The sequence below is a fragment of the Triturus cristatus genome, chromosome 3_2 (genome assembly GCF_964204655.1).
Source record: "Triturus cristatus chromosome 3_2, aTriCri1.1, whole genome shotgun sequence".
Classification (NCBI taxonomy): Eukaryota; Metazoa; Chordata; class Amphibia; order Caudata; family Salamandridae; genus Triturus; species Triturus cristatus.
In genome coordinates, this window is record NC_140584.1 from 669,123,478 (window position 1) to 669,141,003 (window position 17,526).

Sequence of the window (17,526 nt, forward strand, 5' to 3'; positions counted from 1 at the left end):
TAGGGACACCCTGTTATATTTGGCCAAGGCGGATCAGGTAAGGTATGCCCCCATGAAAGAGGCCTTGTTAAAGAAGTTTGGTCTCAACCCCGAGAGGTACAGTTAAAAGTTTCGTGGCAGCCATAAGCTGTCCACCCAGACATGGGTAGATTTTTTTTATTATGCGAGGAAGGCACTAGATGGTTGGGTGCGTGGCAGCGAGGTGCAGGACTACCAAGGGTTGTACGATCTTTTTTTAAGGGAGCACCTCTTGGATAAGAGCTTTCCGGAGCTGCGCCAACATCTGGTGGACCGCAAGTTGATGGATCCCCGTGAGCTTGCGGAGGAGGCAGATATTTGGGTGAGCACCCGGGTGTCTCACAAAGGCCCCGGGGGAGATGGCTCGAAAGGCGGACAGGGTTTCCCCCAGAAGAAAGAGGGGGGGAGATAAAAAGGTGGAGTTCTCGAAAGGTCCCCAAAATAAGTTTGGGAAGGGAGAAGGAACCCCACCCCCGTCCAATTCCACAAGACCCACTTACCCTGACAGGAGTCAGCAGCCTAGGATTGTGCGGTGCTACGAATGTGGGGAGATTGGACACTACAGGGGAGATCCCAAGTGTCGCAAGCGACCACCAGCCCCAACGGGCGGGAAAAGTCCCGGGGTGAGTAGTATAGCGCTTGGGGTGGAGCTGCCCTTAGATAGGGAAGGGGAGTGGACAGGCCTGACGCTGGTTTCACTCGGGGATAGAGAGGTGGTCCCCGTAGTGTCCCTGCCCCCGAACACTGCTAAATATCAGCAGAGGGTGAGAATTAATGGGGAGGAGGTGGAAGCTCTGAGGGACACAGGGGCCAGCATGACCACTGTCGTGCGGCGGCTGGTGTCCCCAGACCAAGTAGTCCCCGAGGAGTTCCATCCGGCCGTATTGGCTGACGGCAGTATGAGTCACTATCCAGTAGCTCGTGTTCCATTTGAGTGGGGAGGAGTCAGAGGCCTACTGAGAGTTGCTGTGAGCCCTGCCTTGCCTGTGGGGTGTTTGCTAGGAAACGACCTGGAGCACACCAAGTGGAAAGATGTCGAGTTTCACGCTCACACCGAGATGCTGGGATTACCAGGGGGGACTTGCGTAAGCACGCGGTCCATGGCTGCCCGGCATGGAACTCACCCTGGGTTGGAGCCTGGAATCATGGCCCAACCCAAAGCCCAACGTTGAAAGAAGAAGGTGGTAGAGGACATGCCCCGTGAGATGGATGGGGAGGCTGGAGAGGTGCCCCCGGAGTCCGCGGAGGTAGATGTCGTTCCTGTGGAGGACTTGCCGACCCTTGCTGACTGGCATGTGGAAGTAGGGCCTACTCGGGAGGAATTTTGTCAGGCACAAAGGGCGTGCCCCACACTTGAAGGCATGCGGCGGCAGGCCGAAGCCCAAGTGGCCAGTCAGGAACTGGGAGGTTATCACGTGTATTGGGAGGATGGTCTCCTATACAGTGAGCCCAGGGTGCCGGTACATGGATCTTCGAGGGCCATAGTGGTCCCCCAATGTTACCGGGCCTTTCTGCTGGAGTTAGCGCACAAGATACCCTTAGCCGGACACCTGGGTCAGGACAAAACGTTTGCACGGTTGGTCCCCCATTTTTATTGGCCCAGGATGAGGATTGCATCAGACACCTTTTGCAAGACCTGCAAGTCTTGTCAGGCTAGTGGCAAGACTGGGACTAAGTTGAAGGTCCCGTTGGAACCGCTCCCCGTGGTCGGGACCCCTTTTGAGAGGGTCGGTATCGATATTGTTGGGCCATTGGACCCTCCGACCGCAACGGGACACCTGTTCATCTTGGTTTTGGTGGACCACGCCACAAGGTACCCAGAGGCTATTCCTCTGAGGACCATCACTGCACCGGTGGTGGCGCGGGCACTGTTGGGGATTTTTACCCGAGTGGGATTCCCCAAGGTCGTGGTGTCGGACAGGGGCACCAATTTCATGTCGGCCTACATGCAGGCCATGTGGAAGGAGTGTGGGGTGACCTACCGGTTCTCCACTCCTTCCCATCCCCAGACGAACGGACTTGTAGAGCGCTTCAATAAGACATTGAAGGGGATGATCCGAAGCCTACCAGAGGGCTTGAGGCGTAAATGGGACGTCCTCCTCCCCTGCTTGTTATTCTCCTACCGGGAGGTACCGCAGAAGGGAGTCGGGTTCAGCCCGTTTGAATTGCTCTATGGCCATCCCGTTCGGGGTCCCCTCAGTTTAGTGAAGGAGGGGTGGGAGAAGACTTCACGGAAGCTTCCCCGTGACATTGTCAGCTACATGCTGGCGTTCCGCAGCCAGATGGCCAAGCTGTGGAAGGCAGCCACAGAGAACCTGGAGGCTAGCCAGACCGTGATGAAGGAGTGGTATGACCGCAGCGCTCGGACGTTCGAGTTAGATGTTGGACAGAAGGTGTGGGTTATGGAACCTGGGGAGCTTTGTGCCCTCCAGGACCGGTGGACTGGCCCGTTCGACATTGTGGCGCGGCGAGGCCAGACCACGTACGTTGTAGATATGAAAACCCCCCGTCAGCCCCTCAGGGTGCTCCACGTCAACCGCCTGAAGCCGCACCATGAGCGATCAGAGCTTGCTCTCCTTATGGTGACGGATGGGAGCGAAGAGGAGGAGAGTGAAGCTCCAGAGCAACAGAGGGACTGTCGCCATGTCCTGGGACAGTTCGCCTCGTTGTTCTCCCTCACGCCTGGAATCACTCATTTGTGTACCCATGATGTGGACACAGGGGACAGCCCCCCGGTAAAGAACAAGTCTTACCGGCTCTCTGACCGAGTGAGGGATAGCATCCAGCGTGAGGTGGCAAAAATGCTGGAGCTGGGGATGATAGAACCTTCCAGCAGCCCGTGGGCTAGTCCAGTGGTGTTGGTGCCGAAAGCGGCCCCACCGGGTACGACACCGGAGCTTCGGTTCTGTGTGGACTACCGGGGGTTGAACTCTGTCACGAAGACAGATGCTCACCCCAACCCATGTGCAGACGAGCTGGTGGACCGGCTGGGAGCAGCCCGGTACCTCAGCACCATTTACCTGACATCCGGATATTGGCAGATTGCCATGGCCGATGGAGCAAGGGAGAAGACAGCGTTCTCCACCCCCGAGGGCCACTACCAGTTTCGAGTGATGCCTTTGGGCTCAAGAATGCTCCGGCTACATTCCAGCGGTTAGTGAATCAGGTACTATCTGGCCTGGAGTCCTTCTAAGCGGCCTACCTGGATGACATAGCTGTCTTCAGTAGCTCCTGGGAGGACCATCTGCAACACCTCCAGGAGGTATTGCAGGCGCTGCAACGCGCTGGCTTAACAATTAAAGCCAGCAAGTGCCAGATTGGACAGGGATCTGTCGTATACCTGGGACACCTGGTGGGCGGAGGTAAGGTGCAACCCCTCTAGGCCAAAATCGAAACCATCTTGGCTTGGGAGCCCCGCAAGACCCAAACAGATGTCCGAGCTTTCCTCGGCCTCACTGGGTATTACCTCCGGTTCGTCAAGGGATATGGTACCATCGTAGCCCCCTTGACAGAATTGACCTCAAAGAAGCAACCTCGCAAGGCCATATGGACAGCTGCATGCCAAGAAGCCTTCGACACGCTGAAACAGGCGATGTGTACCGCTCCAGTACTAGCAACACCAGATTTCAGCAAGGAATTTATTGTACAGACAGATGCCTCAGAGCACGGCATAGGTGCGGTGCTCTCACAACTCAATGCCGAGGGCCAAGATCAACCTGTGGCCTTCATATCCAGAAGACTCCTCCCTCGGGAACGGCGATGGAGCACCATTGAGAGAGAAGCCTTCGCGGTGGTCTGGGCACTGAAGAAGTTGAGGCCATACCTCTTTGGCACTCACTTCCTTATCCAGACCGACTACCGCCCCCTTCGCTGGCTCATGCAGATGAGGCGAAAACCCCAAGTTGTTGAGGTGGTCCATTTCCCTACAGGGGATGGACTTTCGGGTTGAACATCGGCCCGGAGTTGACCACGCCAATGCTGACGGTCTCTCCAGGTTTTTCCGCCTTAGTGAGGGGAACTCCCTAGAGGTTGGGTAGCTCTCCCCTCTTTCGGCTGGGGGGGACGCATGTTGGACCTGTCAGCCCTAGGGTGGTCTCCCCTTCTATTTTTGTATCGTGCCTCATTTTTTTCCACCCTCATTTTTATGTTGGACTAGGTCTCCGGGTGCCTTTTCATTGCCAATCAGTGTTAAGGTGCAGGTGCTCCCTTCTCCCAAGATGGCTGCCACAGGCCCCTGCTACTGCAGAGTGGTCTTTCATAGTAGCACCCTAGCTGCCAGGAGCTGGCTGGAACCCCACAACAATGTTGCGACTCCAGCCCGCCTTTTTGTCCCATAGGTAGAGTGGGGAAGCTCCTGGAATGTGCTGGAACCTTCTAGAAGGGAGGTGTGGTTTTTCTTTTGCCGCCTTGGCTAGAGGTCACCTGACCTAGGGCTACTTAAGAGAGGGAGGGAAACTTTTGTGGTGAGTTGGCCATTGGGGTGAAGCAGAGCTGGAAGGATCCACCAGGAGTGTAGGCGGTAGGGCCTAGCCAGGGACTTATGCCTCTGAGAGTGACAGGATTTAGGTGCTGCCTCTTAAGTGAGTGAGGGACCCTGTGAAACCCACTGATCTTGCCCAGCAGTAGGAGGACCCAGAGACTCTCTGCCCAGCCTGACTAGGAAGGATCTAGTCGCCCTCTCCATCCCTACCCCCCTGTAACAGAACCCTTTAAGGGCGCCAGATACATCTGCGCCAACAAGACTTTATCTAACATCTGAGAACAGAAACTTATATGCCAAGCACTGAGACTGCGTGTCCAGATTGAACTCTCAACCTTATATGCCAAGCACTGAGACTGCGTGTCCAGATTGAACTCTCAAACTTATATGCCAAGTACTGAGACTGCGTGTCCAGACTGACCCCTGAAGCCATATGCAAAGCAGATTGAAGAGCCACCGGGGATCGACCAGGTATTAGTGCTGTGACCCCTGCGCTCCCTGACCTGGCCTGGGACCCCCGGCAGCGTGCTCCGCTGAGCGCGGAACCCCCATCCTTAACTTGAGCCCCCCCTGTGACGTGGAAGCCAGCGCGCTCACCGCCGCGGCCCGGAGGCCGGAAGAAGTGCCCTGCAGAGTCGCGAGGCCCGTGAGAAGCCCGGGGCCCCGCCGCTGCCGTCGCAGCTGTGTGAGAAGGTGCGCGAGGCTGGGGGCCGAGTTTCCCCATCATCGCTGGAGCGGACGCCGTCGGACGCCGAGAACGAGGTAAGCCCGGAGGCTGGGACTGCCCCTGGTGCGCCCCCTACTGGTCGGGATCCGCACAGCACCCTCGGCCCGGGTCCCCTCTCCATGGGAGTTCCCCCCTGCCAGCGCGACGGAGAGACCCCGCCGAGGGATCCTCTCCTTGTGCCCCCGTGACTGCTCTGAAGCGAGGTGCCCTACGAACTGCACCGGAGCCGAGAGACTCGCTCCTCCCGTCCCGGGCGCTTCCCGCTAAAAGCTCCGTGAGGCATTGACTGTCCTACCCCGCATTGAAGTGCTACGTGTTGGTGATTACGAGTAGCGCTCTGTTATTCATGTGCCATATTGAAGTGCTACGTGTTGGTGATTACGAGTAGCGCTCTGTTATTCATGTGCCATATTGAAGTGCTACGTGTTGGTGATTACGAGTAGCGCTCTGTTATTCCAGTGCCATATGGAAGTGCTACGTGTTAGGGATTACGAGTAGCGCTCTGTTATTCATGTTCCATATTGAAGTACCACTTGCTATTGATTACGAGTAGCACGCTGTTATTCACGCCCATGTTGAAGTGCTACGTGCTATTGATTATGAGTAGCGCGCTGTTATTCATGTTCCATAATGAAATGCTAAATGACATCTATTACGAGTAGCTCTATGCTAGATGCCCCGTTCTGAGGTCGTCACCAGTTAGCGCGCCTAGCGCCATCATCACTCCCCTAAGGCGCTACTGGAAAGTGAAGCGCGCGTGTACCTCTAGGTGAAGGGTAATGGTACCTCAGGCAGTACTGCTATGTTATGAATGTCATTTGTGGTATTATAAGCTTATGAAATGTACTGCTACCTCATGAACTGCATCTAACGTGATCTGCTTAGATAAACTTGAGTATTTACTTAACTCCTACCGTGTGGCGTCACTTATTGTGTGTGTTCCTTGTCCCATGTGAGGTGCGTGTTGTATGGTTGCTTTACACACAGACCTTTGGTGGCCCGACCGCTCGTGTCACGTTACCGCCCCATAGGGCCTGGAAACCCCAGGTCTTACAGACATCCAAACCACTTGCTTCACACAAGTCTTCCAATAAGCCCTCAGACTCATAAATTTCACCTTCCTCCATGTCACCAGCCCGATATTGCTCCTCTTCAATCAGCCTTTGAGCTTCTCTTCTAGAACGCATCCTCGGCAGCGGTGGCGCCATCCGCAGCGTCGACGGTTCCGGCAACGGTGTCGAAGGAGGCTCCGTGACAGCGACCCGCGTCGAACGAACCCTGGAAGAGGGGACGCCAGACAGAGCCGGGGACTGCTCAAACGGCGTCGCACCCTCGGCGCCGGAAAGTGCCATGACGGCGCCATCGGCATATAAGGCATAAAGTGGGCCGGAGGATAATGCTGAGGCACACCCAAATTAAATGCCAAAGGGCCCATGGGACCCGAAGGTGCTCCAGAGGGGCATGTGACTCTGGTAAAAATACCATACATCGCATTCATGAAGTGCGACGGATCCGAACCCGGGGCTGGGAACGAAGGATACTGAGCCGGTTCAACTTCCTTACAAGGAGTCTCCGAAGTCGGATCCACTGGAGTCACATGTGGAGCCACAGGAGCAGCAGGAGCAGCAGGAGACTCCTTTTCCACTGGATTTGAATCCCCATCCGAAGCCGGAGAATCAACCGGCGCCGGAGACTGCGCCGGAGTACCCACATCAGGAGACCGGCCCGGCGACGCCTGTGGAGACTCAGAAGGTGAAGGAGAAACAATGTCCTTGACACGACGTTGAGGAGCAGGAGAAAGCGACTTCGAAGCTCGAGACTTGGACGAACGATGTCGAGACCCATGTCTCTTCTTCTTGTGCCTTCTCTTGGATCCATGCGAAGTCGACGACCTCGACTTCGATCTTTTACAACCTCTTTTCTCCTTTCTCACCTTGGACATGTAGAGCTTAGCCTCTCTTTCCTTCAGCGCCTTAGGGTTCATCTTTCTGCAGGATGAACAACCTTCGACGTCGTGATCATTTGAAAGGCACCAAAGACAGTCATCATGCGGGTCAGTAATTGACATGTGACCTCCGCATTCCTTGCAGGGCTTGAAACCCGACTTCCTAGGAACAGACATAGTCAAAAACAGTAACAAGTAAAGTCCCAAAACAAAGTAGCAGTAGAAAGATAGGAGAGTCCCAGAAAATCTGTTAGCTTTGTAGCGCGGAAAAAAAGGAACTGAAGTCATCATGCCGACGTGGTCTTCTTATGGCTCCTGTGACGTCATGCGGAGTCGCGTGCAGAGCCATGATGATGTGACAACCTCGTCGGCGCAGAGAGCTACGAAAAATGTCCGGAATGCTGGCGCATGGGGGATATTCATAAGGTGAGGAATCCACAGGCAGATGTATCCATCAGAAGACACCTGACAGGAGCCTCGAGCCTCGACCCTCGACCCTCTGCCCATTGCCTATTGATGGTGAACCACTGCCTGTAATTTGTAGTGTTATCAGGCATGTGAGCTTGAGGCACCACCTCTCTTTAACCCAAGGACACTATCTATCAATCAATCAGGATTTGCAAAGCGCAGCTGAATCACCCGTGAGAGTCTCGAGGTGCTGGGAGATCATGCTTATGTGCCTGATGTCCTATTGGTCAAACATTATGAACTGCAGGAGTGATGGTGAGGTTCTAAGGTACAGGGAGAAGGTGTTCTGGGCCCTAGCCGCCAGGTGGGAGAAAGAGTGGCCTCCACTGTTCCTCCAGTGGATGTGTCGGGTAGCTGCTAGGGAGTTGGATTCAGTGTGGAGTTTCCTGGTAGGTGGGTGAAAATTCATTGAGGTACGGCAGTCCTTCATTGTGTAGTGCCTTGTAAGCATGGGTGAGCAGCTTGAACTGACATCTCTTCGCGACTGGTAGCCAGTGGAGTTTCCTGAGGTGAGGGGTGATGTGCGTCAGTCTGGGGAGGTCAGGGATGAGTCTGTCTGCTGTGTGTGGATAGTGCGTGGAGTTTTGTCATGAGTTGGGTGTGATTCCCATGTAGAGGGAGTTGCTGTAGTCTAATCTGCTGGTGATGAGAGCTTGCGCGACTGTTCGCCTGGTGTTGGGAAACAACCTTTACAATGAGGTAAATACATCACATACCTTTGCCTCCGATTTTTTAGCGTGCATATTTTTACAGCAATTATGCAATTAAATAGCATGCCAATACCAAGCATTTAAGGTAAGTTGGGGGGTTCTCCACTCATAAATACATTGTTTTTAAATCTAAAAACAAGGTGTGATATTGGCATGCGATGTAAATGAATAAGCCAGGTAAAAACATGCATGTTAAAAAATCCGAGGCAAAGGCATGCAATGTATTTACCAGCGTTGTACCGTAGTACAACCCTGGTGTTGGGTGGGCGCCAACAGAAACCTTTCTTGAGCATTTGGAGGGTGAGGAAGCAAGCGGAGGAGATGGTGCTGACCTGCTTCTTAATGGATAGCTGTCTGTCGAGGATGATGCAGAGGTTGTGGGCATGTTCGGTCATTAAGATAATCTATGCGTTCCTCCTTGGGACACCTCTCCCTAAAGCCATACTGGCTACCCCTGTGGAGTGCCAATCTCTTGGTGGTTTCTTGGTACAGACCGGGTCCTCCTGCATGTGTCGTGACTGGTAGCAGTCATAACACCTGGGCAGGAAATAGGGCACCCTAGCTTCCGCCCCTCAGAACATCCCCTGTACTCAGAAGGGATATGGGAATCCTTTCCCTCCAAACTCTTTAAGGAAGCTTAGGGGGACGTCTCTGTTTTATCCTGGACACCCCCAGCCCCCAGCTGAGGAAGACCTGAACCACCCTTCTTAGCTTAAGTCCTAGTTACCTTTTAGGACACGCTAGTTCTGATCCAGAGGTCTGCTACCTTCCCAAGTTCTATGAATACAGTGAGCTTGGAATCATTAAGATACTGGCACAACTCTGCAAAACAATTTAGTAGCATGTGCTGCTTCAATATCAAATTATAAAGCTCATCATAATCATTTGATTTACTGCTCTTCCATCAACCATCCAGTGCCCTACTGGTGTAATCCACAAAATCAACCTGTGTGTGATGGGACTGATTCTGCTATTACTGAACCAAAGCTGGTACTCAGGGGTCATACCAAGTTTGGTGATAAGGGCTACTTCATGTTGGCATATCTCATCTGATCAACTACTTCTGAGTTGATAGGGTATTCCTCCCAGCAACTGGCATATGCTTCCCTAGATTAGTCCTTCTCATATACTGCAAACTACTTTTCAATGGCATCTCCCACCACATAGCTAGGTACCAAGTCTTTGGGGTAGTGGATGCTTCTACCTCTCCTAGGCACTTCACTCTCCATGCCACCATCTTCACTGGACTCAGAAGCCCTCTTGACTTTCAGATCCATTTCTACCTGGCCTCCCTCATGGGCCAGCAGGGCTTTCTTCTCCTTGTATGTCAAGGTTAACTGTTTCTCCTCCAGTGCCAAGGCTACTACTACTTTTTTTCTCCTCAGCATCCCAAACCAAATTTTCCTCCACCAGAGCAAGGGTTGCCAGTTGTAGCTTCAGGACTGTCTCTGCTTGTCTGTCCTTCATAAATGACTGGGTCAAGCTTTTAAAGGATGCAATGATCTTTGCCCTGGACAAGGCAGGTGACCTGGAATCGATGGGCATCCCCTTCACCACTGTCACTTGGTCCACTGTAGGGTCATGCCGCCCTTCTTCCTCTATCTCTTCCTCATATTCTGCCTCATTATCCTCTTGCTCCTGTGTTAGGGGCTGTAACAGGTCGAATTCCTCCTATGTTCTAGGGGCTATGTGGTACTACACTGTCTTGGACCCCTGTGCTAGCTTCAGCCCTCTTTCCTTACACCGCTTCCTCAGCTCTACAATGTTGAGGCTCTCAATACAGCTCAGATCCACTTCCGTTCTTTCAAAAATCATAGGTGCAAAAAGTTGAGGAACTGGGTGAAATTAGAAAAAAGACCAATTAAAAATAAAAGGAGAATAAAAAAAAACCAAAATTGATTTTGATGCCAGATTACATAATGGATTTTTGATTTTTACTTAACTCACTGAGTTGTAATGCAAAACCAAATTACCGGATCACGTTGCTGAACACCAATGTTAGAAAATAGGTCAGTAGTAGAGGGGGGTGAGTACCCACCTCAAATAATAACCACGGTCCTTGAAACGGTGAACCCCAGAAGTCACTAAATTAACCAGAGCTCAACCTCCAGGTAGCTTTGGCACGGAGCAGGCATGCTTAACTTAGAGGCAATGTGTATGGTATTTAAACAGTAATCAAACAACAATAAAGTCAAAACATAATACTAGGAGATTTTTTATAAATAAAATGACACCAAAATGACAAAATTCCAATAAGGAGAACCAGAGATATAGATTCTGTTACTTTAGTTTTAAATGAAAATAGCACCAAGAAGCACAAAGTGCCAATGATAGTCAGGACCTAGGCACAATTTGACGCTGACCGCGATGGACAGCAGGACAGATACAGCAACCAGGTTCATCTTCAGCAAAAAATATTTTACCTTCTGACTTTAGTCCTTTAAGTTCCAATCCACCACAGGAAGAGGGGAACTTTTTCAGGGTGGAAGGCAGAGGAAAACGGGAGGGTTCAGTCCAGGTCCAGTTGCCATTGGTCATCTGGCCAGTTGCAGGAAAAAGCATCTTATTGCTTGTTGTGTCCCTGTAGCTTTAACAGGAGGTCAGTCATTGTCCTGGGTACCAGACGGAGAGCAGGTTTAGTATCCTTGGCTCTTTCCATGTCTCAAACAGTGGGTTCAGTCCTCTTCTGATCTTTCAGGAGTCCAGGAGAGTTCTGAAGTGGGTGCCTGGAGATTCCACATTCAAGCCTGGCACGGGCTAGTGGGTAGGGTTAGCCCTTGGAATATTTACTCTATTGGTTAGCACATCCCCAGGGATAATTCACACGCACTATCTTGTGCCAGGCATAAATGTGGCATCACCAGGCACCCATTTCAGAAAACTACTGGACCTGTGGAGGATCAGTGATATAAATGTTTCACAATGGGAGATATGATGACAATAAGACGGGTAAATCTAATTAACATAGAGTTGGTACTAAAAATCACAATGGAAAAATGTTTGAATCCAAATGGGCAGACAGCAATAGCTCCATACATATTAGACATGCAAATTTACTGTTAGCATTTTAGTTATATCTATTTCACATTCTATGCATAAAACCTTCATTAACAAAAGAGGTATGTAACCTTCACTAAAAGTATAACGAGTTCACTTACCAATCAACCCTCTGGAAGACAGAACTTCTTCCCATTGTTCTTGGTTACTTATAGAAACCTATTTTAAAACAAATGCCTTAATATGAATTCATCTTTGTCTGAACGCCTCAGAATAAGAGCAGGTGATTAAGTAATCAGTTGCAAAAACATTTCTGAAATATGAAAGAAGCTGAAAAAGGAACAAGAGTTGGTTGTTGAAGATGATCTTTGCTTGCTACCAGCTGAAATTCTTTCTTGAAATGCCTAATATTTTTTCTTGGAGGAGGAATTTTACACAGGAAGGAAACAAGGCACATTTTTCCATGTTCCATGCTTAGGAAAAGCTAATCACACTTTCTGCACATTGTCCTATTTAGCACCTAAAACCTTATGTGATGTTTTCATTTTTTAATAATAAACATTGAGTCATTCTCTCCTATCTTTTTATTTAAACATAACTTTAAAAAGTTGTTGCCAACACAACCGAATTGATACTTTTCAAAGTAATTAGAAAACAATGTTTTCACTTTGGAAGAAACATGGTTATTTGGTATATATCAATTACTTCCAGTTGTTAAGACCGAGTTTCTTTTTTCTAAATATAATTTGTTTGTTAATAAGTAATCCACTTTATGTTTTCTGTTAATTGTAATAACCCATAGATTGATTTTATAACTACATTATATACATTTTCTTTTGACCCAAAATAAAAATAATTCTGTTGCAATTCCTTCTTCTCACAAACATATATTTTTACTATCAATTTTATTCTTCCCAGTTTCCTAGCTAAATACATTAAAATGCTGAATCCTAGTTGATTTATCTTTAAATATGTTTACATAGTTAGTTATAAAGAATTTTATTGTAAAACGTATCAGTATTATTTTTTGGTGTTAAATCAAAATGTATTCCTACCAATTTAGCATTTCAAGGTAAACACCAAAATATACCTGTGTTGGTAAGGTTTTTTGAGTTATACATTTTTCATTTTTAATGACACAGGAATACAGGTGCAAATAACATTTTCTTACGGAATTTTATAGGAGAAGTAAATAGTGGTAAGTTTTAAAAAACAGTCAGCAAAGTTAATCATAGACAGAAGACATCTGGCTGAAAACAATCATTTAAACATTTGTTATATCTAGGTCTTAACAGGAATACCAGAGGGGCTGTTCATGAAATATACCAACACCGCCGACCGAGATGGCACTGAGTGGGCTTCTTTAAACATAACACAGGCAAAGTTTATAGCATTAATAAAAACAAACTAGACATCAACATAACCCTCATGTAGAAAACATGTTTTATACTTCTTCAAGCCTTAATTTATTTATCCATGTCAATGTTATGTGTTTAGAACAATTGATTTATCATTTTTTAAAGAAGTGGGCTTGGGCTCTTTATGGTACATTTCATTTTACATCAAAACATTTTTTTAAACATTGCTCTCTGAGAAAGGGACCTTTCTCAAAAGTAATCTTGGAGTGCACCTTGCAGGTTTGCTGCAAAGAATAGGTGGAAACTCAGCGAGATGCTACAGTAAACAGGTAGGACATCAGTGCAGCAAAGCAAAGAAGAATGTAGATTCTCCAAGTCTGTGTAGAGAGAATCTGGATTTCATTAAAGACACGGAGGCTAGCATTATGCATATTACTTTTATTGCCACCTCCTTGCAGCACTTCAAAGTATTACATCACTAAACTTCTTAACTCTAGAACATCGAATGTCCAACAATATATAAACCACATCACAGCAGCCATTTTAAGTTTGTTTGAAGGTTGGCCAGCCAATAGGTATTTGAGTTTGAAACAGTTGAGGAAATTTTGCGTGTAGTGGATTGGTCAAATGCGGATGAATTTGCAAAGTTTTATTTGAAACCTTTGGGTCATGTTTCGTCTGTGGTTTTTACACAGCTTTGATCATGCATAATGATAGCCTCCGGTCTTATCATGAAATGTAGATTGTCCAAGTTTGTGTAGGGAGAATCTGGATTTCATTAAAGACACAGAGGCTAGTATTATCCCTCCCACCCTCCTGCTGTGGAGTAGCTGAAATATTTTACAAAGTATAAGTTTGTAAGGGGATAATGTTTAAGGGAGTTTGGAATTTTTATGGAATTTTGTATTTTATTTTCAGATGTTCAGTAAAGCAGGAAATACAAAAAATTCTGTGCAGATGGAGGAGTTGATGTTTGCTTCCAGAGCAGCTTAAAGAGGAAGATGGCTGCTGTGATGTGGTTTATATATTGTTGGACATTCGATGTTCTAGAGTTAAGAAGTTTAGAGATGTAATACTTTGAAGTGCTGCAAGGAGATGGCAATTAAAGTAATATGCATAATGATAGCCTCCAGTCTTGTCATGAAATTTACTTATCTTCAGAAAGAGTCTTTTCCTAGGCGATTCATCAACTTAGCAAACTAACTTCAGGCGCAGCTGTGACTTTAAATTCTTTACACAATTAGTATGGGCTTTTTAGTGCAGATTCAGAGACTTAGGGTCGTATTTAGAATTTGGCAGGTGTGGACCTTCCAACAAAAAAGTGGCAGGCGTCCTAGCCCCCCTATTTGAAGTGTATATGCTCTCTATAGAGGGAGGACGGGATATCCACCTAGACCAGGATAAACATGTTGCCCAGGGCTGTCTTGGAGTCCACAAACCCCACAATGTTGATGCTCACCCTTTCAAAGGGAATAGAAGCAGAGAGGGGAGCCTTCCATTTTACCCGACATCCCACTGGCATGGCATGTAGTGCAGGGCCTACAGAATTAATCTGTGATGACTCTCATTTGGGGCCCATAGACGTGTATGACAAACCTTGCAAAAGCTTTGGCCTGGTCTGATGTCCTACCAGGGGTACATCATTAGAAAGCTCTAGCAGGAAGCCCTAGTAGCACTGGTAGACCACTAACACATAGATTGCTCCAGGCTCAGGGACCTCAGGCCCGCTCTACAGGAGTCCATGAGGTGATAATCTGAGGTGTCTTCTTTTACCTGGAACTCGGCCTGTCGCCGCAGGCCCTCAAGGACACTGCACCCTTTCTGAACCTGGCAGCACTCTGCCTGAGAGGGAACTCTTTCAGTTTGAGATCCAGCTAGTTCAGGTAGGTCTCTCAGGGTAACAATGTCTTCCGCTATAGGTTTCGGGGTGACTTCATCAGGATCAGTTTCCTTCCACACTGTGTGAATATCTCTGGCGGGTTTCCCACATCCCCTGTAGCTTTTCTCCTTGGCATGTACCTGGGCAATTGTTCAAAGCTCCAGGTCCATTGGACTCTCCTATTGGACTACCATGGAACCAGATGGCCAGGCACACCCACTCAGGCAATCTTAACATCCCCAAGTGGCATTGGAGCTCCAGCTCTTTCCAGATAGAGTGCTCTAGGTCATTTCCTAGCAGACACTCCACAGGGATGACCAAACTCACAGCTATGCTCAAGGACCCTTACCCCATTCAAAGGGAATCAGAGCCACTAGATAGTAACTTACTTGTCCACTGTCGCAACCTGGTGGAGTAGATTAGGAATTACCTTCTCTGAAGACACCAGATGACACCTAACAGTACTCATACTGGCACCCGTGTCTCGAAGAGCCTCCACCCTCTGCCCATTGATAGTGAGCCACTGTCTGTACTTCTTAGTACTGTCAGGCAAATGAACCTTTAGCACCATATCTCTAGGGTAACTTCTGCACTCTCCCCAACACTAACTGGGGCAACCTCCTCCCCACGCACTACACTAGTTATCACCGGGGTAGGCCCAACAGTAAAGAGATACTTCCTACGCTTGCAGATGAGATCCCCCTTAAAGTTCCCATACTGGTAGCACTCATGGCACTTTGGTGTAAAGTGGTGAGTATCTGGTTGCGCTGGACTAGGTGAAACTCACAAATTCAGGGTGACAGCGATGAAGTGTGGGTCAGAAACATGGACCAGTTTCACCCCGGTGAAGAGTTTACATTCTCAAAGTCCACATTCATGAAGTGAGCCTCAGCAGCAGCTTTGAAGTGATGTGGGGGCCACATAGAGATTGTTGTTGGCGTAAGAAGCAGGACCCCGCTGGAGCTTTGCGTTGGCGGTAGACACAGGTGGTAGCTGTTTGGAGCGGCAGCAGGTCAGATCTAGATCTTCACTTTTGCAGGAGTTGTGGCAGTCATTGCTGATGCAGGCTGTCATAGCTGATGCAAAGAGCAGGCCGTGACTGGAGCTTCCAGTCAGCGGGCATTGCATACTTTTTTTTTTTCAGGAGAAGCATGCGTTCACGGTCAAAAGGAGCCTAAAAATTCAGAATTTTCGTCTACAGTTCAGATTTGACGCAGTATGAGTAAACTTTAACCCCAGCCAAGGGTCCAGGACCTAGGAATCCTGTTGAGGATCATGAGTGACTCCAGGAGACGCCAGCAGCAGGACTCAGGCAGATCCAGGTAGTGATAATCAGCTGGACAGTTGCAGGGAGGCCCCTGGAGGCTTGTTGTGTTTGTGTAGTTCAAAAAGTTTAGACAACTGGCTCATTGAGTCACTTCTGGGGATCCTGGGTTCAAGGTAAGCAGGTCAAGTCTTCCTTCTTCAGACAGCAGGGCAGTCCTTCTTCTGTATCTTTCAAAGGTCCAGGAGTTTCCGGATGGGAGGTTCTGAAGCCATCTGAGATGGAAACGCTGACAATACAGCCACACTGAATCTCCAGAAGCAATTTTGACCATTTACAAACATACTTTTGTTGGTGATTGTACCTTGGCCAGAAAGCCTGTATTATGTTAGATGTATATATCGATCTCCATTGATCAAGATATTACAGAAGATCATTTGATTTGTGTGATTGATGTGGGTCGGTTGTATTTTTCACAATGCTTTATTAAGGACCCTGAATGATCATTGTTGGTATTAATTATATGTATACATTTATATATATGTAATACATTGATATTTGTTGGCAAATTGACATAACAAACATATGTAATTATGTTGTTAGATTTATAGAAATAAGAAAAATATTTTAGCAAAATTTGTTTGCACCTTTTCATTAAAATGTACTGTTCAATTCTATATAAATTGGATTATTATACCAACTACATTTTGAATGCATATAAATGATTGTTTCAGGAGCCCCTTGTTTCATGTATTAATGTACACCCAGTCTCCTGGGGGAATATTGGGTAGCCCTTGTGTGTTTCCATTAACTTTCTTAAAGTGGCATTTTCGGGATAGTAACTTAACATGCGAATTTACTATTAAAGAGAATTTTAAATTACAATTCAACTGATTATAAGAAGTATTCCTCTATCTTTTCCCGATTTAAAGTTATAACATATCAAGTGCAATAAGGTAACCCAGTGCTAGTCTATGGGAGAGATAGCCTTGCTACAGTGAAAATCGGCTTTGGGAGGTTTTCACTGTCAAGACATGTATAAGTTAATACACATGTCCTACTTTTTGAATACCATGCACCCTGCCTTATCGGCCTTTAAAACGTACCTTAGTGGTGACTTTTAAATATTAATAAAAAAGGTTTGGGCCTGGCAAAAAGTTTATTTTGACAGGTCGAAATGGCATTTTAAAACTGCACTAAAGGCTGCAGTTGTGGGCCTAAGACATGTTTTACAATGCCACTTTAGTTGGTGGTACAATGAGTGCTGCAGTACACTGGTAGCATTTATTTACAGGCTCTGGGTACAGGTAGTACCATATAAAAGGGACATATATGTAAATTTAATGTGTCAATTATGTGTATGCCATTTTAGCATGTTTAAGGGAGAAACACAAACACTTTACCACTGGTTAGCATTGTTTAATAGACCTCTCAGGTGGGTAACTCGTCATCCTCTGCAAGCTTTCGCCACCTTTTCCCAGAAGTCTGCCACCAATGGGCACCCTAAAACTATATGTAAACAAATGTGCCCTAGTGAGCTACATCTGGGACATCTGTCAATGGCCCTGGACTCTCCCAGGGCTACTCCTGTGCACTTGCCGTGTCCCCACCCCAGTCAGGGACCAAGGCTGCATATAAATTAGTAACCAGTTGTCTACAACCTGCTAGAGTAAGGAGTGT

The 17,526-nt window shown here is 47.9% G+C and overlaps 1 protein-coding gene across 3 annotated transcripts in view; it reads right to left on the reverse strand.

Moving 5' to 3' along the window:
- The window catches only part of NME9 (NME/NM23 family member 9), a 592,734-nt gene that overhangs the window by 497,546 nt on the left and 77,662 nt on the right, over positions 1 to 17,526 (reverse strand). For 2 of the 3 annotated variants that reach the window (XM_085648664.1, XM_085648665.1), the window contains one exon: positions 11,507 to 11,564. In XM_085648664.1, the coding sequence (XP_085504790.1) occupies positions 11,507 to 11,564 (58 nt within the window). Of the gene's footprint in view, positions 1 to 10,771; positions 10,961 to 11,506; positions 11,565 to 17,526 lie in introns of all 3 variants that reach the window. The other variant, XM_085648663.1, reaches the window with a different exon arrangement.